We start from the raw sequence: 23,483 nt of genomic DNA, 5'->3' as shown, positions 1-23,483 counted from the left end.
TTCACATGCTCAGATACTGCATGAGAAGACGTCAAAAAAAAAAAAAAAAAAAAAAAAAATTTGAGATGAAGAAAACGTTTTGGCTAACGCCTCGCAATGATTTACGCCTATGATTTATGCAGATCTATAAATATACATTCTTCTTTTGAAGTCCTCATGCTCATACTGCAAAGCTGCAAACAAGGGTTTGCATTATTGCCCTCAATTTCTATTTGACATGTTCTGGTACTGATGGCTACGAATAAATGACGAATTGGCTTTTTGCTCGGCATTCGAAATCTATTAAAAAGTGGGACTAGGGATTTCTAATAGAAAGCACTAAAAAAATAATTGAACCCACACATTTTATCTGCCTCACCTCAGACGTCAATCGACTTCAATCGACACCTACATTTGTCCCTGGACATTTGGCTGGCATAATATCATCACATATGCATTACTTTCATGAAATGAATTCCTTCCCGTGACAAATTCAGATATTTCTACACTGGACACCAGCAGTAATACGTCCATATATATCAGCATAATCTTAAGAATGAAGTAACATTTATCTTGATATTGATGAATTCTGCATACACACGTAATTGCATGCAACTATTTCCTATCTACATGAAAAGTGATAACTTGGTCTCAAGAGACCATCGGGCTACATCATAGCACCTCAATTTCTTCCTATGTTGAGCATCAATGCCTGATTTCCACCCTTTCTGGAACCATCCGGCAAATAAATAACATTAGGCGAACGGCTGAGTGTGTCAGCAATGTGCTTTGATGTTTCAATTCTTCTGATCAACAACAAGCCATCACCATTCTCATTAAGTGCCTTCGAAATATGCTCTGCAGCCTCTGCTTCACCCTCTGCCCTTATAACATTAGCCTTTCTCTCTTGCTCAGCTTTATCAACGAGGAACTTTGCTCTTTCAGCATCCTGCTGGGCAATCACCTTTCTCTCAACAGCTTTAGTGAAGTCTCTTCCAAAAGACATGTGTGTAATAGACACATCCTCAAGCTTGATGTGAAACTCTTCTGCTCTCTTCTCCAACTCCTTCCAAATTCTCTTGGAAACCAACTCTCTCATTGTGATCAGTTCGGCAGCATCAAACTGTGCAACCACAGTTTTCAACACCTCATTTCCAATAGAAGGCAAAACCCTTTCGTCATAGTCCAGACCCAAGTTTCTGTAAATCCAAGGGAGTCCACGGACATCTGGTCTGTGTAAAACTCTCAATGTAAGAGAGACTGTTTGCAAATCTTTCGATCCAGTAACTGTATTTATGGCTCTTGGTCTTGTTCTGACATCATATATGATTGGTCTCTGTAGCCAAGGAATGACAAAGTTAAGACCCTCGCCCACAACTTTTTGCTTCACACCTTGGAATCTGTCAAAGATGACTGCACGCTGACCACCTTTAACATCATATAAAGAAGACTGGGCAATAACAGCACCCACACCAATTGGAATTGCCAATTTAGCAATTATATCAGCAACCTTGGACATTTTAGGTAGTAAATGTAAAAAAAGGCCCAACTCAAGCGTATATCAAGTGCAGACACTACTGATGATCCTTATTGTACCAGCTTGTGTAAAATAACAAATAACAAAAATATGGCGTTTAGCAATTAAGTCAACACGCAACGTTGTATTTTCTCGCTTGCATGTTTGTTGGTTTTCGATATTATTCTTCTTGCCTCTCCATATTTTTTTTTTTTTCTTTTTTTCCATCACTACATCAGTACCACAATTCAAACCATCCGGTCCCCCTTCTCGAGCATAAATCCTTCACTTCAGCCTTTACTACTTGCATACATCAATTTATACCTAAGCTATATTATCTATACGCATATATCTGTAGATTGGTATGTTTCTCATTCGCTTTTTTCAACTTATTTTTAATTCTTGTCCTCCTTATCATCATTCTCATCCTGGACACCAGATTCTTCAAGTAACTTCTCTATTTCAGCTGGCTTCCATATCTTCAATGAAGGTTGCTCTTTTGTAAGCTGAACAGTGGCAAATTCGACCTTCTCACTTGTGAGCTTTGAGCTGTCAGTGGTCTTACTAAGAACTTTCAAGGTAAGCTTCTTTGCATCATCAAGATTGATTCCATCTTTGTAGTCCTGCTTCAATAAAGTCTCAGCACTTGTGTTATTGGCACCAATACTGGTTGCTTTCCATCCTGAATAGTTTCCAGATGGGTTACTTGTGTAAATCTGAAAGCCATACCTGTCATCATAGCCAGCAAATATAAACGAGACACCAAATGGACGTAATCCACCATGTTGTGTGTATCCCTGTTTGACGTTGCAAACTCTTCTCACTAAAGTCTCAATAGGAATGTCCTGATTGTACACACTAAGATATCTCTGAGCCTCCTCTCTCATGTAATTTATCAAAATTCCCGCATCTGCTGTCATACCTGCCACTGCACATAATATATTGTCATTTAGCACATACATTTTCTCTGCACTAGTATCCTGTTCAAGAAGCTTGCTTGTCACTTTTCTCTCGGCAGCAAGAACAATTCCATCTTCCGCAAGAACACCTATTGCCGTACCTGCATGATTGATTGCCTCCAAAGCATATTCCACCTGCATTGAACTGTTTGTTAGTATATAGAACTGCTGGCATTTCCACTTTATTCAAAAATCCACTTACCTGATATAGACGACCCTCTGGTGAAAAAATAGTGGTTCTACTATCGTACCTTCTCGACATTATCTGTGCTAAATACTTGCTGATTACCGATGAGAACTAATACCTCTTTTTGTATGATAATGATCCCAGAACTTATGCTATGTTTTGTAGTATCTGTCCCTACATTTATCAATTACTGTGCTTTAGCCTACTCGCGAGTTTGATTTTTAATTTTTTTTTTGTAGTTTGATTTTTTTGTTGTTTGCCTTGCCTGAATCTGGCCGCGGCCTCCACAAGCACCATTCGATTTTGTCGCCTTCCAAATTAAAGACGCGTCGATAGACGTCCCATTGCACGGATTGGCCCTCCCTTTTCATGTTTTTATTTCATTATTCGGTCATAGTCTCGGGTTTTCTGCTGCCTTTTTTCCATCTCTATATCTACTTCATAATTCACATTTTATTGCCATAGGCACACTTTTTTAGTGTCCACTGATCAGAAAAAGGACAGATTGATTCTTATGGACTCCATTGTATCATTTGTGTGGAGAATTATTGTGTACTTGGGTCTTTTGCGCAACTTGATTACTCTTTTCAACATGTCGGGATTAACCTATGCAAATCATCCGTCAATACTTACAGCAGATAACCGCATCGAAGAAAACTCCAATAGGCCAATTCTAAGGGCAGATGGTCAGAATGATATCTTTTCAATAGATTACGAGTTTCAACAGAAAATTAAGACACAGTATGAGATAGCCATAAGATATTATCTTAATCGAAGTTTTGTAAGTGCATGGAAGATCGTCCATCCATTAATTCACCAAATTATGGCATCCAGCATTAAGAATAGAAGTGGCAGTAATGGAGAATCTTTGGACAAGTTGCTCACCATTAAGTGTTTCAAGCTATACTTGACATTGGTAGATCTTTTGTTGAAAAGCTTAGATCCTGAAGGTACGCAAACAAAGACAGATTTCAACAATTACATTCATGAAGAAGCCGGCCAGATTGAAGCAGAGGCCATACATGAAAAGTTTATGCGTGGAATACTGTTGAAGCAGATCACGCAGATTTATAATGGCGTCATTGCTGATGTGGATGCTGAATTATTCCTAATGTGCTGTGTTATTGAATTTTCCAACGGTTTCCCCTTACAGCAACTTCGCAGTCAGATGGAGGGGTACTTGATTGCAGTTAATATTCTTCATGGCACTGATTATGATATTTTTAGGGCCCTTAAGGATCATCGCAAGGAAAATGTGCTCAAGTTCTATCTCATGCAGGTCATGGTCAAAGCGGAAAATGTGCACGAGTCCCGTGATTTAATATGTCGGATATTTGTTACGAATGAGGATAAACTCAAGGAATATATGTCTCTTTTTGAAACTGCTGTTGCAAAATCCAAGGAAGATGCAAGAAAAAACTCAAATAGTGTGAAGAAAGCTTCTCGGAAAAAACATAAATCTATTCAATCTTCACAAGATGCAAATAAAACTGGCCTTGCGAGCAATTCAACTAAGCAAGAACCTGAAAATGAGCAGCACATAACCGAATTGAATAGCAGTGTCCCGCAGAATGTTTCAAGGAAGCATTTCTTACAGCAGTTTCCGGCATATAAATCATTTAAAGACTGCGTTATTAGAGGATGGAGAATGCTTCAATGTCAGCCGATGTCGACTACTTTAAGATTGTCCGGTTTCGTAATCTTTATTTTAACTCTTTTACTTTCAATTACTAGGGCAAAAAGCAGGCAGCGTATTCGCCGAATGATTTTGTGGCTGATTACGCACCTCAGAAATACACTAGGTATGGCTTTTAAAGTTACATATGTTTGAAAAGGAGTCATTCTTTACTACGCTTAAACACGAATTTGCATCGATATGTAAATATGTATTATGCATGCATTTTGCTTAATGCAGCAATTGCATCTTACCGAACTACTGTATATTTCTAAATTTACTATTTGTAAAATTTGATTGTGTTGCTTCACAAACCAGCATTCTTGGTAGTGGAGGCTGAAGATTTGAGGGCAGTACTGTATTTCGCTGCTTTACGTAATGCTTCAGGCTATATATAGGAGAAAGTAGCGCATAATATATTTATCTAGACTTTATCTTGATTTCATTTTGACTTTATTTCATCTTAACTCTTTCTTAATCTCATCTTTATTAATCCACTATGGCTCTCTTTATTTTGCTGTTACCTGTGTCTTGACAGTGTACATTTATTATATTAGCTTGAATTTTTCTCTGCCGGCTTATCCCTACGCTCCCCTGCTTTTTTTTTTCGTCATCCAGCCCTATAGTAGTAATGCATTTTCTCTTGACTCCCTACCCAGTTTCCCTCCTCCATGCATTATTCCAAATGTTTCAGTATTCGCGCAAATTTGGATATCACTCACTTTTTTTTCTTCGTCTCAATGCCAGAGCTAAATTTGTCAGGCAAGCGGGAAAGAAGCTTTTTTTAGTTTGAGCTGTTGTGACTTGTTAAGTTAGGAAGATCCGCATATATTTTTTAAGTTCGAACAGTCATAGTCGTTGGTAATTGATCTTATCATAGGAAAAGCACGCGTTGGTCTGGAATCTTTGTTGAATTACAATATTCTTCCCGTACAAATTTTCCCCTTTCCCTTGGCTATTTTGCATGAAAATTCAATTCCATTTGACACAGCATAATTAACACTTGTTTCATCTAAGGACGCCTTACAAGAGAGAATACCAGCTTCCAAGTCTTATTCACAAACAGCAGAAAATCATCTCTAACAATACTAGTTTCGCATAGACTAAAGCGACACGTCTTTCCATTTTTTTTCTTCAACATTACTCGTCTCTTACATCTTTATTTTCTTTTTGATCTGAAACACATTTCATATTAGCAAATCTCGAATAAAAATGGATACACAGCAAACAAACGATCGCACGGCTGATGCTGGTTCCACTGCTTCTGCTTCTGATACCAGCACAGTGAATATATCTGCAAATGGCAGAAATGTGGGTTCCTCCACATCCATTACAGACTACAATTCGTCTTCTGGAAGTGTACCAGCAGCAAACACAGCAGTTGCTGCAGGCAGCGTGCCTGAGGGTGGTGAGCATACGGGAGAAGCGGATGCAAATGGCACTGAAGGGCAAACAAAGGGTCAGGTTGAAGAATTGTACCCAATTGCACTTTTAATGGATGAACTTCGACACGACGATGTTGCAGCCAGAGTTCAGGCTATGAAACGTTTGGACACGATTGCAATTGCATTGGGTCCAGAGCGGACGAGAAAGGAGCTCATCCCATTTTTGGAGGATGTGATTCCAGAAGACGAAGATGAAGTTATAGCAATTGCAGCCGAGGAACTTGGTAAGTTTGTTTCTTTGGTTGGTGGTCCCGAGTATGCGCCACAACTGGTTCCCGTGTTGGAAAAGATCTCGGCATGCGAAGAGCCGATTGTTCGTGAGAAGGCTGTGGCATCTTTGAATCTTATATCGAAATCGCTCTCAGATGAACAAATCCAGCAAACGTTTCTACCTCTTATTCAAAGGCTGGCCAAAGAGCGGTGGTTTTCTCTGCACATTGCAGCTGCTGGATTGTTTGAGAGTGTTTTGATCAGAGTTCCTTCTGATATAAGGACAGAACTCCTCAAGCTCTACTTTGATTTGATCCAGGATGACTCGCCTATGGTGAGAAAAGCGTCTGCAACAGAGCTTCCAAAGCTTATAGATCTTCTTGCTGCCAACTTCCACACTCCAGACACTGTGAATGAGTTTCACTGGGACATCATCACGTCGATGTATGAGAATATCGTTAACGACAATCAGGATTCCGTTAAATTCCTTGCTGTTGATGTCTTGATCTCCATTCTTTCCTTCTTGCAATTACTCGGAGACAGAACGCATCACCCAGAGTTGTTTGACAGCTTGTTGGCTCTAATAAATGACCCAAGCTGGAGAGTCCGGTACATGGTTGCAGACCGTTTTGACAAATTGGCCGAGAACTTTGATGATGACAGTTACACGTTGAAGTTGGTGCCTAATCTTCTCTCTCTGATGAAGGATAACGAGGCTGAGGTTAGGAAAGCGATTTCCAAGGAGCTCTCGTCCTTTTGCAAGTTGGTCAACAAGGCTGATCGTTCCATCATGGTTGATGACATCGTTCCAGTTATATCACAGTTGAGCATGGATGAGGCAGAATCTGTGAGAAGTGCATTAGCCGGAGAAATCACAGGATTGGCTCCCATATTTGGAAAAGATGCCACCATCAAATATCTTCTTCCTATATTCGTGGACATGCTAAAGGACGAATTCAGTGAAGTTCGTTTGAACATTATATCAAAGCTCCAGGTTGTCAACGATGTCATTGGAATCCAACTTTTGTCCGAATCGTTGCTGCCTGCTATCACCTCTCTCTCCAACGATAAGTTGTGGAGAGTCAGGTTGGCAATCATCCAGCAAATTCCTTTATTGGCAGAACAGCTCGGTGTGGCCTTCTTCAATGAGGCATTGGGACAGTTGTGTATGGACTGGCTATGGGATCCAGTCTACTCTATCAGGGAAGCCGCTATTATGAACTTGCAGAAGTTAACGAAGTTCTTTGGTGAGGATTGGTGTAAGAAAGAGCTTATCAAGAGAATCCTCGAGAAGAAGCAGTCGAAGGACTTTGATAACTTTATATGCAGAATCACGTGCTTGCTAGCGCTGGATAAATTGATACCTGTTCTCTCTCCAAAGGTCATTTCCGAGGATATATATCCTTTTATCGATGAATTAAAGTCAGACCATGTGCCAAACATTAGATTTAACGTTGCCAAGTCGTTGGCTTCAATAGCAGAAAGATTATATCCAGAATATAAGACCATAGTGACTGATAAAATTGTGCCTACTCTTGAAGCATTTGAGAATGATGATGATGTTGATGTTAGATTCTACACGAAGCAGAGTATCGAGAAGGTGAATAAACTTCTTCAAGATACGAAGCAGTGATGTGAATTTTCGTTTTATCATATATTCTACTTCCGCTGCGTCTTGTTCTTCTCTAACGATCCGGTGTTGTTGCGTTTCTACCTACTGATATTTTGCTTTTTTTTCTCTTATGCCTTCTTATATTTTTGTTGTTGCTGTTGTTTTACGTCCTTTAGAGCAACACGTTATGATGCCTGTGCCATTAATTTTCAAGTCATTTATATCTATCTATGTAAAGCAGCACAAAAATACTTTTTTCTTTTACTCTTAGTCTTTAACATCGTCATACACGATTAGTCCTCGGCTCTAGTACCCTTCACAACTATTGGAATCAGTCCAGCGGTAGGAATGGTGAACTGTCTATGTCCCAAAGCGGTAATGAATGCTCTAATTTCGCCTGCATGCGATGCCGTGTACACAGTGCTGTCATTCGGGTAGTTCTCATACAGAAATTGTAAGAAGTTGTCGGCTCTCAAACTCTGTTCAGATAACGGCTCTCTCCACTCATCCTTGTGATAAATATCCTCTTCTGGGAATCCATCTTCCACTGTAAATCCCCACTGCTTAAAGACCTTCAAGAAATCGGACTTCTTTGCACGCTTATCACACATATGAAGACCGATAGTTTCTCTCAAGTCTTCTTTCACCAATGGGTGCATTCTCTCGCCAAGTAACTTGCTTTCTGCTTCTTTATCACCGTCCTTACAGATCAAAAGATCCTTCCATGTTATCACCAGAGTGCTGGCAGATCTTGTAAATGGAGAGCTAAAAAATTTGGTTGGAAGAGGCATACCTCTTTTGATTTCTGCCTCAACAGCCTCATGAACAGCTGAAACCTGCTTTCTTCCCAAGGGCGAAAGCTTTGGATCCGGTCCCCATGTAAATTTGGTACCATCTTCAAGTGTCATTCCACATTTTTTTGACCAGTAATTGTCCCAGTCTTTCAACCCCACAAGTTCAACACCCATGTTATGAAAGCCCTGTCCATGCCTTGCAAAGAAGATGAGCTTGTACTCCTCGTTTTTCTTTGCATTGGCATTCAGCTCTTTGACCTTCTCTATCACATCTTTCCAGGATTCCAACTTCAATCCAAAATGCTCATCTATAAAATCAAAGGTAGCATCATCTGTTTCCTCATCGTCCTGCTTGAAAAATCCAGGGACAACTTCAAAGTGCCATGGTCTTGTCAACTTTCCTGTTTTCGGGTTTCTCTCATTGTCTAGTTTTGCTCTTTTCGTAGAATATAGTTCAATCTGGTCCAAGTTTGAATGTGCATCCTGGACATCGCACTCATTAACGGAGATAAGTTTAGTCATATTTTTTCACCGGCCTACTTTTGATCTCTGCTAGATAGATACGCTAGAGTAATCAAATACTTCGGTAAAAAGGAAATTATAATGCAGATTGATCCGTCTTTATAAGTACACGGAAAAAAGAGATTAATTATGTTACACGTTGATTATTAATAACTTTGTCTACCTGTTAACTTTTTTTTCTATGCTTAATAGTTTAACGTTTGAAATGTCCGAAATACCGAACGGCATAATTTCGTGGTATAACTTCGGGCTTTATCCCTAATGCGTAGCATCAGGCTGTTTTTTTTTTTTTTTTTTTTTTTACCCCCCCCCCCTTTCTTCCTTTTTCCGGCAAAAAATAGCTACCACGCATTATTCCCTAACTGAATCCAACGGTAGGACCAAACCAGTCCGATGTAAAATGATGGTGTTCAGTTTAAGGCAATAAGAGAGATCTCTTTCATTATTTTACGTATAATTAGGAAATTATACCCTAGATCTACGATGAATTGAGTCAAAATGATTGTCAAATACGAGGTAAAACGATAAAAACCTTGTTAGGGATCAAAAACGAATTATGTTTGAATCGCAGTGCACTAAATAGAGTCAGTAAACCGAATACGAAATTTAGCGCCAGATATCATCATACAGATTGTATTCCCTCTTGTCTTACCTTTGCCTGAATTTTAGTTTTATTCTTCATATTTTTGCCTATTTAAAAAACCTCAAATTGGCTGTGGTCGTATTCCGTTATAAAAAGCTCTGATTTCCAGACCGTTTATGTACTTCTTAACAAGTATCCAAGCTTCATATCAACCTGTTTGTTGCTTTGTAACGAAAGTTGAGGATTTGTAGAATGAGGCGGAGTGCATTTGGATGTTTACAGTAACGATGAATTTAAGGCGGCCAAAAAGTTCAAATGTAAGCAAGATAAAGCGCAGATGTATGCATGAGTCGGCCTATGGTCTGGAGGCAGGCTTCGACTAATTGGCAAGCATCCGTGTGGGGAAGAAAATAATTATCTGGTAATAGTAGATGGTAGGCTTGGAAGTTAGCGAAATTGAAATCGTTTCAGCCGTAAAAGGAAATTGATAAATATATGAAATTAAGAAATTCGCAATTTGAAGGGGGAAGATAAAAAAAATTGATAAACTAAAAGAGAAAGCTAGGCAGGCTTCTCAGTAGACGCTGAGACCAGACTTAAACATACAGGTTTTTTCATACTCAAAGGTCAATTTATTGGATTCTTTGCGTCTTTTACAAAGTATCAATCGTGCCAAATCAGCATCTCAGCTATCCACTCGAGACCAGGAGAAGATTATCAAAATGTCGTTTTTCCAGAGTCACTTTAATGGAGGGGCTGTGCCTACCATACGATCAACAAGAACATTCAGAAGAAATCCAGAACTAAGTCCGGCTTCATCTAAAAGACAGCAGGAATACTACCAGACAATAAACTCAACAGGTGACCCCAACCAAAAGCGAGTGTCCAGTCACAAAGAAATAAGAGAGTATGCAGAACAAACGTTAGGGTCAGGATCAGCTTTAGCACAGGCAGTGAAGCTTCCAAAGGGGGAAGATACCAATGAGTGGTTTGCAGTGAATGTGGTGAACTTCTACAACCAGATTAACATGTTGTACGGAACAATTACGGAGTTCTGCTCTCCTAAAACGTGTCCTCGTATGATTGCTACTCAAGAATACGAGTATCTATGGCAGGATCCGATGAATCGAAGAAAACCACCCGTTTCGATGTCTGCCCCGGGATATGTTGAGGCACTCATGACGTGGATACAAGGATTTCTTGATGACGAGTCTGTTTTCCCAACGAAAATGGGTGTGCCGTTTCCCAGACAGTTTCCAGCACTCGTCAAAACAATCATGAAGAGACTTTTCAGGGTTTATGCACACATGTACTGCCATCACTTCGACGAAATTAACGAATTGGGGATCCAGGCACATCTTAACACGTCTCTTAAGCATTTCGTGCTATTCTGCCGTGAATTTCACCTGTTACAACCAAAAGATTACGGTCCAATGGGAGACTTGGTCTCCAGAATGCTCCAAGGTGATACAAAGAAGATTGGTATACTCGACTGAATGATTCCAAGAAGATATAGGGACAAAAAATAGCACCGTACTCAACAAGCTTCTTTCAAGACTCGCCGTTGCTTCAAACATTCATTCTTCGAAATCGTCGATCTACTAAAATATCTATTTCATCATGGATATGTGTCCGTCTAGTAAGCGGAAGGTATTCTTTTCTAACTGGGGTTCTTTATCATATTAATTTCTTTTTTTCTTGTTGTTTCTTTAGCCTTCCACATTTTTCATATCTGTCTCACCAATTCGTACATACTCTGTGTTTCTTTCTTCTTTCTTTCACTTTACTTTTTTCAGGCTTCAATGTGATCATGGTTATTTTTTCCGAAACTTGCTAGGCTGTAGAGACTATCTATCTATTGCAGATAGATTGAACACATGTATATTTCTGCGCACGTGACTTTTCGCGATTCTTGCATATATTTTTCACCTGATAAACTTTGATAAGTCCTACGTTCCACTATCAATCGATCATTATTGGCTTCACAACTGTGGATTAAACTTAATTATTTAATCTTGTTTTTTATTACAATCATGCCCTTTTTCTTTCTTTTTTTTTCAATTCAGTGGTTTATTCTCTTACCCGTTACATAGAGTAATCCTCTGATACTGACAGCACTGCTTGAGTGATTGCGAATTCTAGTCATAGACAAGCAGGTAGAGATTGTAGATTTAAATCATGTCCTCTGATGGAAATGATAAGGCAGATGTGGCTAATGTCGATCAAAGCTACATGAGAAAGGCCAAAGATATAGTAAGTATGAATCTCTCTCATATGCTCACACCAAGGCTTAAACTAACATCTTGATATTCATCTCAGCTAGCAGGTTTCGCCGGTGGGGCGGTGCAGGTTCTTATTGGGCAGCCGTTTGATTTGGTAAAGGTGAGAATGCAAACAGGTCAGTACTCATCACCATTTGAGGCAGTGACCAACACACTAAAGAATGAGGGTGCCTCTGCATTTTATAAAGGAACTTTGGCACCTCTTTTTGGTGTTGGGGCGTGTGTCTCGATCCAGTTCTACGGGTTTTATGAGGCTAAAAGGCAGATTCTTAAAAGGCATCCGAAGCAGAAGGATTTGACACTTGCACAATTCTTTGAAGCAGGTGCCGTTGCAGGAATAGTAAATACGCCTGTTACGGCACCTGTGGAGCAAATCAGGATATTGCTCCAGGTGCAGTCAGACAACAAAAATAAGCTTTACCGTGGGCCACGGGATGCTATTCGAAAAATCGTCAGAAGTGATGGTGTGGCCAAAGGTTTGTTCAGAGGAGCATTCATCACTTTGCTTAGAGAGGCACAGGCATATGGTATGTGGTTTCTAAGCTATGAATACATGATGCGGCAGGCGGTTCAAATCCAGCATAAGCAAAGAAAAGAAATATCGACACCCTGGTTGTTGTTGTTTGGAGCTGCTGCAGGTGACATATTGTGGTTGGCCTCATATCCGCTTGATGTAATCAAATCGAGGATTCAGGGTGACCAATTCGGGCCAAATTCCAAGTATGGTGGTCGAATCGGTTCAGTCGTTAAAGAAATTGCTGCGAAGGAAGGGTGGAGAGGATTCTGGAGGGGAATTGGGCCCGCATTGGTCAGAGCCATTCCTTGTAGTGCTGCCACATTTACAACTGTTGAATATGTATTGAGGTGGTTGGGTTGAACCGGGTGGTTGTGTGTAATGCAATGTATTTAATTCAATGGTGAAATTCGTATGTGAAATGTGCTAAGAGTGTAATTTTGTAATAAGGATGAAATCTTGTACTTGGATATAATCTTATTCGATCATGCAATTATATATTTAAATGCTTAATCCCATATCCAGTTCAACCTGTAATCCCTTATCTCATTCAGTCACTAAATTCCAAGTCCAGAATATTATGCTACTGCACAATGTGTCATTTTGCAGTTTTATTGTTCCCCTCCCAGCATAATCTAGAATCTAATCACCATAACTTTCTTTTCTTTCCCATTTGGTTTGCAATTCAAAGTAAATTAAACAGGCCCTAGACCTTATCAAAACGCACAGGCATGTATCACGTGCAACACCGCCCTAATTGGATTTCCATACTAAATGATTGACACGTTGTATTGACGTAGTGTAAATATCATGCTTGCCAAAATATTTTTTGTCATGGTCTGTCTGCTTCTGCAATTGTCTACAATCCGGGAACGCTTAATTTGTGCATGTTCTTTTTTTTTTCATCGCATACCTTTTTTTTCTCTCTTTTGACAGCTGCGTCAATCATCGTACCTATCTATATTTACCATCTCCGAATATTTTAACTTTTCATTGCCTCCACTGCATTCACTTTCTTCTCTTTTTCCTTTTTGCTCGCACTTGGCATTTATAGAATTGGGCTTTATACAGTACCGAACCAATGCCAGAGGAAAATACACACCAAGATACAGATATTAGCCCCAATGAATCAGCATCCACGTCATCTCATGATATGAATACCCCACTGGAGTCATCTTCCAAATCAAAGAATGTCCAGTTTTCTGAGTTTAGTCCCTCGGTATTTTATCGCTATCCTCAGAAAATGGAATCGGCAATTGAGTCGACAGATGAGGAAGATGATTCTATTGATGCTTCTTTTAATGAGTCGGCAGAGATAAGAAGCCTCCGGAATTCGCTTCAGCAGTACAATCTGAGGGCAGAAAACAATTCGCAGAGCAAAGGAGATGTCCAATTTCCAGTTTTCAACAAGAGGCCTCTAAGTGACACTCCTGTTGTGAGTGGCTACAGCTCGCCATCGAATTTATCGCCAATAGTATTGAGCGATGATGAATTGAGCGAAGGGGAGGCTGCAGAAGACAAAGAATGCACTGGATCCTCAAAGAAGAGGGGCAAGAAGCAGGAGCTTGAACTCAGGAAGGAGACGGCTGAAAACACAATGAGAAATAAGAGCATATCGGCGCCGTCTGCGAAGTGTGGGCCGGAAAAGACCGAGACGTCTATGGAGCGGCAATACAGCTCCAGTTTCAACTTTCCTGGCCAGACAAGGACGAAATCATCGCCACACGGAGAATTTGAATCCACAAACGAGAAGTTGGTGGTTGTTCTGGTCGGATTACCTGCCCGGGGCAAGTCATATTTGAGTAAGAAGCTCGTTCGATACCTCAATTGGCTCCAAATTCCATCAAAAATCTTCAATGTTGGCTCTACGAGGCGTGCCAGATCAAAGAAGGTTGGTCCTGCAAGCAAGCCGTTGCCAGATGGTGAAAATTTGCCAAAGAAAGAGGCTATGTCCACAGCCCAAGATGCGAACTTCTTCTCGCCATCAAACGAGAAGAACGTGCATCTAAGGGAAGTGTGGGCCAAGGAGACACTAGACCATCTTTTGGACTACTTGCTGAAGAAAGGTGGGTGTGTGGGTGTGTTTGATGCGACAAATACCACGGTTAAGCGGCGTAAAATGCTCTTTGACACCATCAAGGAAAGAAGTAAAGGCAAGCTCAAGGTGCTATACTTGGAGAGCATATGCAATGACAAGGTGATTATTGACACGAACATCCACCTCAAGTTGGACGGACCGGACTACAAGAAAATGGACAGAAACAAAGCGTTGGAGGACTTCAGAGGACGACTTAAGAACTACGAGAAGGTGTACGAGACGATATCCAAGGAGGAGGATCAAAATAAGGATTTCCAATATATCCAGATGATCGATGTTGGTCGGAAAGTGATTGCATGCAACATCAAGGGCTTCATACCTTCGCAGATCATATACTACTTCCTTAACTTCAACCTCTCGAAGCGGCTGACCTTTATTGCCCGGCATGGTGAGTCAACAGACAATGTGAAGGGACGAATTGGTGGTGATGCACCATTGACTGAGAGAGGAAGAAGATTCTCGCAAGCCTTGGTGAAGTTTGTGGACTTCAAGAGAAAGGAGTTTCGGATGAGGCAACTGCGGCAGTACCAGAAGGAATTGCATGATGAGCATTACAAGTATTTGCTTGATGCTGGAGAGATAAAGCCACCTGTTGAGCCGGATTTCCAGGTGTTATCTTCGATGCTGAAGCGGAGTGTTCAGACATCTGAGTACTTCCCCGAAAGCCGGTACCAGGTCAAGCAGTTGCGGGCTTTGGATGAACTTGGAAGCGGCAATTTTGACGGTATGACGTACCAAGAGATCCAGGATGTGTATCCAGAGGAGTTTGCAGCCAGATTGAACGATAAAATGACGTATAGATACCCGGGAATGGGCGGTGAGTCGTATCTGGATGTGATAAACAGGCTCAAGCCCATAATAAATGAGATGGAGCGGTCCACGAGCCACATGCTATTGATAACGCATCGTGTGGTGAGCCGAATCCTATTGGCGTACTTCCTCAACTTGAAAAGAGAGGCTGTGGGTGAGTTGGACGTTCCTTTACATGCCGTTTATGTATTTGAGCCTCGTCCATTTGGAGTTGAGTGGAAGTTGTATGAATACGATGAAAAGCAGGACTGGTTCCACGAAGTGGATCCTAGCAAGATGGAGAATAGCAGAAAAGTGTGCGAGGTTGGGATCACCTACCACGAAAGGAGGTATTCTGTTGTTCCGACTGCACCAAGAAGTGCATCTTCTGTTTCTTCAACTGGTTCGAACTCCTCTGTTGGAAGTGTCAGAAATGCCTTGCGGGATTATGGATTGGGACATAGTATTACCCATTCGGCCAGACTTCCGCTAAATTCGGCACTCAAGGATCTACAAAGGGCCAGGGGTATGTGAGCAACGATGCTTGGTGTTCTCATCCTGATTGCTTTGCTACATTTATGCTTGATTAACGAAAGAAATGAATTACTTAGGCGTGCAACTAATAAGATAACAAATATAATATATGATATGATTATGCCTAAATATGTGTGCGGTGGAGTGTGATCGAAGTGGACATATGGTATGTTCATCGTAGAACGTAGTATGTTCCTTCAGGTTCATAGTATGCTCATAGCAGATTCACAATATGTCCCTTGTATACCCATATTATCCTTTGATAGACCACCTTCTGCACATCAACCTAAAGTGACATCTTCCCGAAAGCACGCCGTACAATTTATCATGTAACATGATGACCCCAAATGCGGAAGTAAAGCCGACAGCCATATCTTGGCTTTGTACAAGGCTCGATGTGGTTGCAGAAGCTGGCTGAAAACATAGAGAAAAAAAAAATGAAATAAAGCAAAATGTAAAGTAATGCTGAGTGAATTCGGCATTACCTTTCTAATAGCACTGCTACCTTTTTGAGAATATCTTTAGTATCTCCCTAATAACAGCACTCCACTCCTTTTACAAACGGTTTGGAGCCTGCCCAAGACCAAGCTTTTGAAATAGCTTATACAGAATTCCGCCTCCAAAGAAGGTGATGCCTGCAGCAGCACCAATAAGAAGGACAATCCACACCAAACCCACACTTTCATTTGTAGGTGCTGCACCACATGCGTGAATGGTTCTCACTTCAAAGAAATACGAGCAGTCATCTGCCGATCCAATGTATGAAACTTTTGCCTTTTCCTGGATGGTCCGGTCACATGTAAATAGCATCAAAGCGGATCTTCTCCTCGTGTCCGATCCCGGACAGAAATCTCCATCCTTGTACTCCATCACCATTTTCCTACCCCGGAACTTGATTTCGCTCGATGCTTGTCCTAGTGCTACTTTCCCCGGTAGTTCTGACGAGCTGAAATAAGCTCCAACCATTGTTTTATTCGACACATCTGTAAAATCGTCATCCTTCTCTGTGTTTGGTGTGATTGGAGATGAACAAACTCCAATTGTGAAATTTCCGCCGTAATCAAATCCTTTTGCCACCCAAGGCTGTGGCTCTATTGTTGTCTTCCCATCTGATATCCTTTTAATGGCTGCCAAAGACCTGAGATCAAAAAATTGGTTTGTTGCCTGATTTTTCACCGTGCAGGGTTCCAACGGTTTCTGCTCGGTATTTTTATCGGAAGATATCACCACTGTCTTCAACTTGCCGTTTTTTTCCTTATTACTCTTTTCCTTGCTATCTACGGGCACACCTGCTCGCCCATCCGGCACAGATCCAGAGTCTTGTTCGCTGCTTTTGGAATCATTTGGTACTATGAGTGATTCAGTGCTGGATTGACCGTTAATTGCCAGAATGAATGTCCCCAACAAGAATAGAAGCCCGATGGTTAGCAGAGCTGTTTTCCTTATTCTCATTGAATCTGATGAGTATGACATTTCTTTGATCTCGCAAAGTTAGTCCCGAGAGTTAAAATAATGGATTAAGAATAAAAGATAAGAGAGCTAAGAATAAAAGATAAGGGCAGCGGAAATTTGCATGCTGAAATGGAGGCCCTGTAAAAATGTATTAGCCGGTAATTTTGATTTTATCTGCATCCGAATATTTTTCTTTCTATTCTATCTAATATTTTTTAATTTATATTTTTTTTTTTTTTTTTACGTCGTTTTATTCTATTCCGACATATTGCTAAAGAGGCATAATGTCTTGTTTCTCGCCCCTTGATACGATAAGCAGCAGCATCAATGTGCATTGACTAGTATTTTTCTTTGTCCGCATTATTTTATCTTTGATTAATTCGTACTAAGTTGAGGCAGGGACAAATGCTTGCTCATTTAACCTTTTTTTCCTTGTTTGTCCAAATCCTTAAAATTTAGTCACAGCATTTTTTTTTTATCCATCTTCGTTATGTTTTACTCTTTCCACATTTTAATCTGTCAAACAAGAAATAAGAAATATGTCGCAATCAAGCATACAGGAAACAAGCTTTGAAATCAAAGTCTCGGGCCCTTCACTAATAAAGCGTAGGGGAAATGCAAGAGTAGCTTCAGATCATGTTGATGCTTTAGCTGAGATCAGTCAGCTTAGCGATTTTGAAAGATCTTTTTGTGCCACCATTGATAATGCGAAATCTGCTGGCAATTTCCAGAAAGAGGAGAGTGACTCTAATAAATCAAGGAATGAAAGTTTAATGCCACTCAATCAACCATATGACAACGCACTGCTTGATATTCCGTACTCTTCCATTACAAAAAGTGAGGCCGAAAAGACACCAAGTTTGGTCAGTTCTTTACATAGTCTTAATACAAGGCATTCTTACGATATCACGTTTCCAAAATGTTGGCGAGACGACATTTCGAAGTTTGCCCTGGACACTCTTGAAACAGAGCTTGAGTCTGCCAATGATAATGATGATTTTATTCAAGGTTTGAAGCAGGGCGTGAGTTTTGATGATTTGGATGAAAATTTGGAGATTGAAGAAAAGCACGAACACAAAAGTACAAGTTTGAGAAATTATGACAAGCTTATGAAGAAATTCAAGGGCATGTTTCTTGAAGCCCAAAGAGGTACGGCAAAGACTGAGAGCACTTGAAGAGATGAGATAATAGAATGCGACTTACTTAGTAAGGATGCGCACAAAAAGGTGTTTCTGAGAGCAAGAAATATTAAAATGGCTTGTCGTGATACCCAAATAGGTAATGCGCTCAGGGAAGACTATGTTTTAGCTTATTAAATGCAGCTCGGATGAAATCATGTAAGGATTGTCCGAAACTAGCAATGGTTTCTCAAAAAAAAAAAAAAAAAAAAAAAAAAAGATCGTATGCATATTTTCTTCGAGTAAGTAACTGCAAGTGTAAGGATGTGATGATGGGGTGGTAAATGAGATTAGCATGGGCTGTTTATGGCACAGAATATGAGTATTTGTGTGGCTTAAATTTATTTAAAATGAAAATCAAAACCAACTGAAGTGATTGCAAAAGCATATTGAAAAGTAGGAAAATGTTTGGCTGGCTGTATGGGATAAAATCCAACGGCTGAACATACGATTCTCGAGTCAAGGAAATAGATAAAGAAATGATGAGTGCGGCTTAAGGGCCAACAGCAAGAAAACAACAAATGAAAAGACCAAAAATAATGCAGCATAAAAAAAAAAAAAAAAAAAAAAAAAAAAAAAAAAATGGGGACTAAAAGGGTATCGGGGAGGAGCGAGAAAAACGAGACACACAAAGAAACGACCTGCAATTACGAAATTGGGCAGAAGTTTCAAAATGTATAAATACAGGCGCAATTGTCTGAGACGCAGGGGACAGACTTTTGAGCATTAAACAAGTAATTTTGTAATTGCGACTGATACTACTTAGTGTTTAGAAATTTGAACTGGCAGTGCTTTAATTGAAATGGCCTCAAGTTCTACATCGAGCCCGGGCACAAGGAATGCCACCCCGCTATCAAAAAAATTGGAAGGGGCATCAGATGATCTTTTGAAGCCAAATATCCCAGATTCTACAAGCATTGTCACGGCCAGATACGACAAGTACCTCAAGTTGATCACGGCAGTGCAGCGTTTTGCAGAAAGCTACTTGAAGATTGCAAGCAGCAATGTGAAGCTCACGGATGAATTGACAAAGAACACGTTGAGCAAGGAGTTGCCGAACTTTGAGGCAAGCTCAGACTCGGCGGTGAGTGGTTCTGCCCAGGCGAACAGTACTGCCGGGGCAGCGGAGTCGAGGGCAGTGTCTCCGAGCCCGGAAAACGAGGATGAGGCTTTGAGTGTGTCTGAGGCGGGCGAGGTGGACTTGAACGTGTTTGTTTACTCGTTGAGAAGAAATGTCACGTCATTGTACAACACTACGTTAAAGCTCCAGACGCAGATCAAGGACGACATTCTTCCACGGCTTAAAACTCTATACGCGGAGGTTGAGGCCCGGAAGAAAGACTTTGCATCTGTTTCTTCGAAACACTCCAAGGGGGTTGCAAAGTGCAGGGAGAGCTCCACAAAAGACGTGACGAGGTTGCACGGGGCAATTGGGCTATTTAACGCGAATGATTCCCGCACTGACTACAGGCGTGACCCGTATCTCCTCAAAAGAGCACTGATGAAAGACGCAGTTGCCCAGGTGCAGAGAGAAAACGATTACGTGGACTTTCTCGAGAACAATGAGCGTGCACTCAAGACGTTGGAAGCACAAATCCTGTCCGTTCTTAAGCAGACTTTCAGCACGTTGACCTCGATGGTCTGCGGCTACTACGCCTCTAAATCAGAGGCCTTCCAGAAGGCGGACAGCGTGTTCAAGGCTGTGTCAAGCGAGAACGAGTGGCACAACTTCATCTCGAAGAACAGCGATTTTCTTGTGGTTTCGCGGTCCACGGACGACCCGGAGGTGAGCGATGTTGTTTCCGCTGCTCCGTCCTCGTTGAGTGCGTTGGCAAAACCATCCAGTGGACACCACGGGAATTTGTTGAAGAGAAACTACGAAAAGGTTCAGTTTGCCGGCCGGGATGACTCTTCGACGGTGCCAATTTTAGAGGGAAACCTCTTGAGAAAAGAGGGCCAGCTCAAGAAGAAGTACAGCTCGTACTACTATGTGATCACGCAGTCCAAGTACTTGTTGGAGTTTTCGACAGGCTCCTTGGACACGTCATCACCTTCGGTGGTTTTGTATCTTCCGGATTGCTTGCTTTCCAAGTCGAAGCATGAGCACAAGTTCAAGTTCAACATCCGGGGCAAGGACCAGACCAACTTGCTCGCCGTTCGCAAGAGAACTTACTCTTTCCGGGCCTCGTCTAGTGAGGAGTTTCTTACCTGGTACAATGTTGTGAGTGAGGTTACTGGTTTGATGGTCAGCAAAGCAGAGCAGGATCAGGAGTTGCAGGAAGTTGCAAGTGTGTCTTCCACGGAGTCGGCCGAGTCTGCCGACGCTGGGGTTGGTGGTGAGGTTCCGCAGAGTCCTAAATGAGGGTTCGCTTGGGTTTACTTTTGTGTTTTAGTTTAACTGTTTTTGTATAATGTAATGAGGTGATATTTACGTGTGTAGAGTGGGTGGAGTGATGAAATAGGAGAGGATAGAGAGAGAAGTTAAATAAGTTATTACGGAAGTTATTAGATGTTATCAGAAATGTTAATAGAGATATTATTAGATAGCTATTAGATATTTATGAGATAGCCATTAGAGATATTATGAGATAGTTATTAGATAATTATTAGATAATTATTAGATAATTATTAAGGATGCTATTATGACATTCTGACATACGCTAAATCCCTTGATACATTATCAAAGGCAGGCCAAAGAACATGAAAAATAGCATTTTCGAAATACCAATCGCGAAGAGAACCTCGCGAAAAAATTTTCCTCGGTATATAAGGTTGCACTTTTCTACTTACTTCTTCTCTCCAGATATACAACTTCCTTTTCCTTCCACCTTTTTCCCTCCTTCGCTCTCCATCCTTTTAGGCAATCGTACTGCTCCCCCCTCGAGGTATTGAGGTGTAGGCAGCACGATCAGCCTTGAAGCATACCCAACGCTTTTTGCCTTCTGGTCTAATCCAATGCCGTCTTTTGATGGCTGTCTACTGTGGTTTAACAGAATACTTTAGTGTTGGGAGAAAAAGTGCGGTGCCTCGTGCACTGCCAGAATAACTCCACCCCGGTTAGGTTGTACCCATACCTTTCTGGGACTAAATCACTATTCTACACTCAGTACATGCTAGGATTAAAGTAGAGTAACGTCCATCGATTAGAACAAATTAGGCTAGGTGCATGGCGTTTCTAAAGGACGGGACAGCCGAGCAGCCTAGAGACAATAGTATGGTAGAAACAGTAGTAACAAAGAAGAAGAAGAAGGGTACACGTGGAATAAAATAAAATAGAATAAAAAAGAAAAAGGAAGAAAAGGAAAAACAGAGATCGCCTCACCCCTACTTCCTCGATCCGAGAACTCCACCAACAACACCCCCAACAATGGCGAGTATAATGATCACAATTATCCAGAAGAGGATCCATCTCCATTTACGGCCTTTCTTGGCATGGTCCCTGGCCTTGATCACGTTTGCATCACCCCTCTCCAAGTTGTCCTGGGCAACGTCAATGTTCTGGTTTGCCAAATCGAACATCTCATCCTGCTCAAACACCAAGTTCTGCAACTCGGAGAAGAGCTGGTTCAACTCTGCGGCCATCTTCTCGGTCCGCTGCACCTCCTGGTGCCGAGCCTGGACCTCCTGGAGGACTGTCATGGCCTCACCTTTCCTGTTTGAAAGTGCAATCGCGTTATCAAACACCTGCTGGTTGCCAACCTGGTCGACAAACTGCCTGGCCTGGTCCTCGGATGCCTGTGGGTTCACAATCTGGTACTGGTCGACCGCCTTTTGGATGTTTGACTGGTTGTATCCATCCTCAATCTTGGCAAGTCTGGTAATTGCCGTTCTGAACTGCTGAGTCAAGTTTTCCGCCTGCCTCTGCTTATCCGTGTCCTTGCCACACGTCTTGTAGAGCTTCTGGAGCTTTGGCCTAATGGTGTTCTTCTGCAAGTCCTCAAGGTTGGCACTCGTGCTGTCTATCTGGTTCTGGAGCGAGCTGATCTCCTCCGATCCAATTGCATTCAACGATTTCACCTGGAGCCTCTCCAACCGGTCGATCAAGTCGTTGTAGTCCGACAAATCGTCCTTCAAGTTCTGTATCTGCGAAAAGAAGTCCGTCGAATCTCCTTGCAACTCGTAATTCTGGTATGGGTTCGCTCCTGCTGCGTTGCTCTGGCTGCTCATGCCGTTTTGTGCACTTCTCTGGTAGTTATTGCTTGGATTGCCTGACCCATTTCCGTATTGCCGGGGCTGTGCATAGCTGTTCGTGTTGTTTGCATTGGTATTTGGAGCTGCTGCATATGTGTTGCCGTTTGCAGCATTTCCACCATACGGATTGCCTGAACTGGCTCCTCCATATGGATTACGCGATCCACCTGCGTAAGGATTGTTATAGTTGTTGTTATAGCTCATCGAGACGTGCAAGGAATAATATTAGAATGTCCGTGGGCCGGTAGCTGTGATTAGTAGGTGCAAAGCGAGCGCTATTGCGGCTTTATTTGCAGTATTATGGGCAGTATTGTGGGCAGCTTTGTTGGTATAGACAGCGTCTAATTGTACTGAGGCAGATATCTCGAGAACAAAAAATGCTTCGCACGCACTCTGGGGGGGAGAGAAAAATTCGGATAAAAGAATAGGGGAAAATTATTTATTCTCGATAAAATCAGTGAAATAAATAAATATTGTGAGTGAATAAATAGCACGAAAGGAATCTTAGCAGAATCGCTGGGAGTGCGGTGCTGTGCTAATCTTAGAATTCCAATGCCCTCGCCATTTTCCATATTATTGAGCATTAATGAATCTTTTCAGTATTTATTGTATTGATTGTTTATTGCATTTATTGTATTACTGCATTTTTCTCCCTCCTTGGAATAATATTTATTGATTTTTTTGTCCCTTTTCAAATCTACTTGAACTTAATGCAGCACCTCTGCCAGCAAAGCTAGGGATGCATGCTCATATAAAAATGGTTGCTATTTCCAATGAGGAGTATCTTCGAAATACCCACATTCCTATTTTTGGACTAGTCATGTTTTTAAAACACTTAATATGTGATTAATGCAAAATAAGCCGCGCCTTCTGGTGAAACGTGTGGCTTATTCTCACTACGTAAGAACTGTAATTAATGCTAAACGAGAATGTACCGACGGGTCGGTCTACGCTTTATCCACT

General features: G+C 41.3%; 12 protein-coding genes across 12 annotated transcripts; 7 read left to right on the top strand and 5 right to left on the bottom strand.

Moving 5' to 3' along the window:
• Positions 1 to 661: 661 nt before the first annotated feature.
• PHB1 (Prohibitin-1, subunit of the prohibitin complex (Phb1p-Phb2p)) lies at positions 662 to 1,498 on the bottom strand (the record flags this gene model as incomplete). Its single annotated transcript, XM_041279189.1, has 1 exon — positions 662 to 1,498. The coding sequence occupies one exon, from the start codon at positions 1,496 to 1,498 to the stop codon at positions 662 to 664; it is 837 nt and encodes a 278-aa protein (XP_041137403.1).
• A 392-nt stretch (positions 1,499 to 1,890) lies between these two features.
• Positions 1,891 to 2,595, bottom strand: PRE9 (Proteasome subunit alpha type-3; the record flags this gene model as incomplete). Its single annotated transcript, XM_041279188.1, has 1 exon — positions 1,891 to 2,595. One exon carries the CDS (start codon positions 2,593 to 2,595, stop codon positions 1,891 to 1,893), a length of 705 nt encoding a protein of 234 aa, XP_041137402.1.
• Positions 2,596 to 3,155: 560 nt separating this feature from the next.
• Positions 3,156 to 4,472, top strand: BRETT_000622 (uncharacterized protein; the record flags this gene model as incomplete). Its single annotated transcript, XM_041279187.1, has 1 exon — positions 3,156 to 4,472. One exon carries the CDS (start codon positions 3,156 to 3,158, stop codon positions 4,470 to 4,472), a length of 1,317 nt encoding a protein of 438 aa, XP_041137401.1.
• Positions 4,473 to 5,528: 1,056 nt separating this feature from the next.
• Positions 5,529 to 7,604, top strand: BRETT_000621 (uncharacterized protein; the record flags this gene model as incomplete). Its single annotated transcript, XM_041279186.1, has 1 exon — positions 5,529 to 7,604. One exon carries the CDS (start codon positions 5,529 to 5,531, stop codon positions 7,602 to 7,604), a length of 2,076 nt encoding a protein of 691 aa, XP_041137400.1.
• Positions 7,605 to 7,876: 272 nt separating this feature from the next.
• BRETT_000620 (uncharacterized protein) lies at positions 7,877 to 8,899 on the bottom strand (the record flags this gene model as incomplete). The annotated part of the gene is made up of 1 exon (XM_041279185.1): positions 7,877 to 8,899. One exon carries the CDS (start codon positions 8,897 to 8,899, stop codon positions 7,877 to 7,879), a length of 1,023 nt encoding a protein of 340 aa, XP_041137399.1.
• Positions 8,900 to 10,204: 1,305 nt separating this feature from the next.
• Positions 10,205 to 10,978, top strand: MOB11 (Maintenance of ploidy protein mob1; the record flags this gene model as incomplete). The annotated part of the gene is made up of 1 exon (XM_041279184.1): positions 10,205 to 10,978. The coding sequence occupies one exon, from the start codon at positions 10,205 to 10,207 to the stop codon at positions 10,976 to 10,978; it is 774 nt and encodes a 257-aa protein (XP_041137398.1).
• Positions 10,979 to 11,660: 682 nt separating this feature from the next.
• Positions 11,661 to 12,641, top strand: BRETT_000618 (uncharacterized protein; the record flags this gene model as incomplete). Its single annotated transcript, XM_041279183.1, has 2 exons — positions 11,661 to 11,735; positions 11,802 to 12,641. 2 exons carry the CDS (start codon positions 11,661 to 11,663, stop codon positions 12,639 to 12,641), a joined length of 915 nt encoding a protein of 304 aa, XP_041137397.1.
• A 718-nt stretch (positions 12,642 to 13,359) lies between these two features.
• BRETT_000617 (uncharacterized protein) lies at positions 13,360 to 15,699 on the top strand (the record flags this gene model as incomplete). The annotated part of the gene is made up of 1 exon (XM_041279182.1): positions 13,360 to 15,699. One exon carries the CDS (start codon positions 13,360 to 13,362, stop codon positions 15,697 to 15,699), a length of 2,340 nt encoding a protein of 779 aa, XP_041137396.1.
• Positions 15,700 to 16,254: 555 nt separating this feature from the next.
• On the bottom strand, positions 16,255 to 17,172 carry BRETT_000616 (uncharacterized protein; the record flags this gene model as incomplete). The annotated part of the gene is made up of 1 exon (XM_041279181.1): positions 16,255 to 17,172. One exon carries the CDS (start codon positions 17,170 to 17,172, stop codon positions 16,255 to 16,257), a length of 918 nt encoding a protein of 305 aa, XP_041137395.1.
• A 518-nt stretch (positions 17,173 to 17,690) lies between these two features.
• BRETT_000615 (uncharacterized protein) lies at positions 17,691 to 18,326 on the top strand (the record flags this gene model as incomplete). The annotated part of the gene is made up of 1 exon (XM_041279180.1): positions 17,691 to 18,326. One exon carries the CDS (start codon positions 17,691 to 17,693, stop codon positions 18,324 to 18,326), a length of 636 nt encoding a protein of 211 aa, XP_041137394.1.
• An 805-nt stretch (positions 18,327 to 19,131) lies between these two features.
• Positions 19,132 to 20,691, top strand: BRETT_000614 (uncharacterized protein; the record flags this gene model as incomplete). The annotated part of the gene is made up of 1 exon (XM_041279179.1): positions 19,132 to 20,691. One exon carries the CDS (start codon positions 19,132 to 19,134, stop codon positions 20,689 to 20,691), a length of 1,560 nt encoding a protein of 519 aa, XP_041137393.1.
• A 962-nt stretch (positions 20,692 to 21,653) lies between these two features.
• On the bottom strand, positions 21,654 to 22,724 carry BRETT_000613 (uncharacterized protein; the record flags this gene model as incomplete). The annotated part of the gene is made up of 1 exon (XM_041279178.1): positions 21,654 to 22,724. One exon carries the CDS (start codon positions 22,722 to 22,724, stop codon positions 21,654 to 21,656), a length of 1,071 nt encoding a protein of 356 aa, XP_041137392.1.
• Positions 22,725 to 23,483: the final 759 nt, after the last annotated feature.

This window comes from Brettanomyces bruxellensis, chromosome 8 (assembly GCF_011074885.1).
Source record: "Brettanomyces bruxellensis chromosome 8, complete sequence".
NCBI lineage: Eukaryota > Fungi > Ascomycota > Pichiomycetes > Pichiales > Pichiaceae > Brettanomyces > Brettanomyces bruxellensis.
This window is presented reverse-complemented; position numbering and strand designations above follow the sequence as displayed.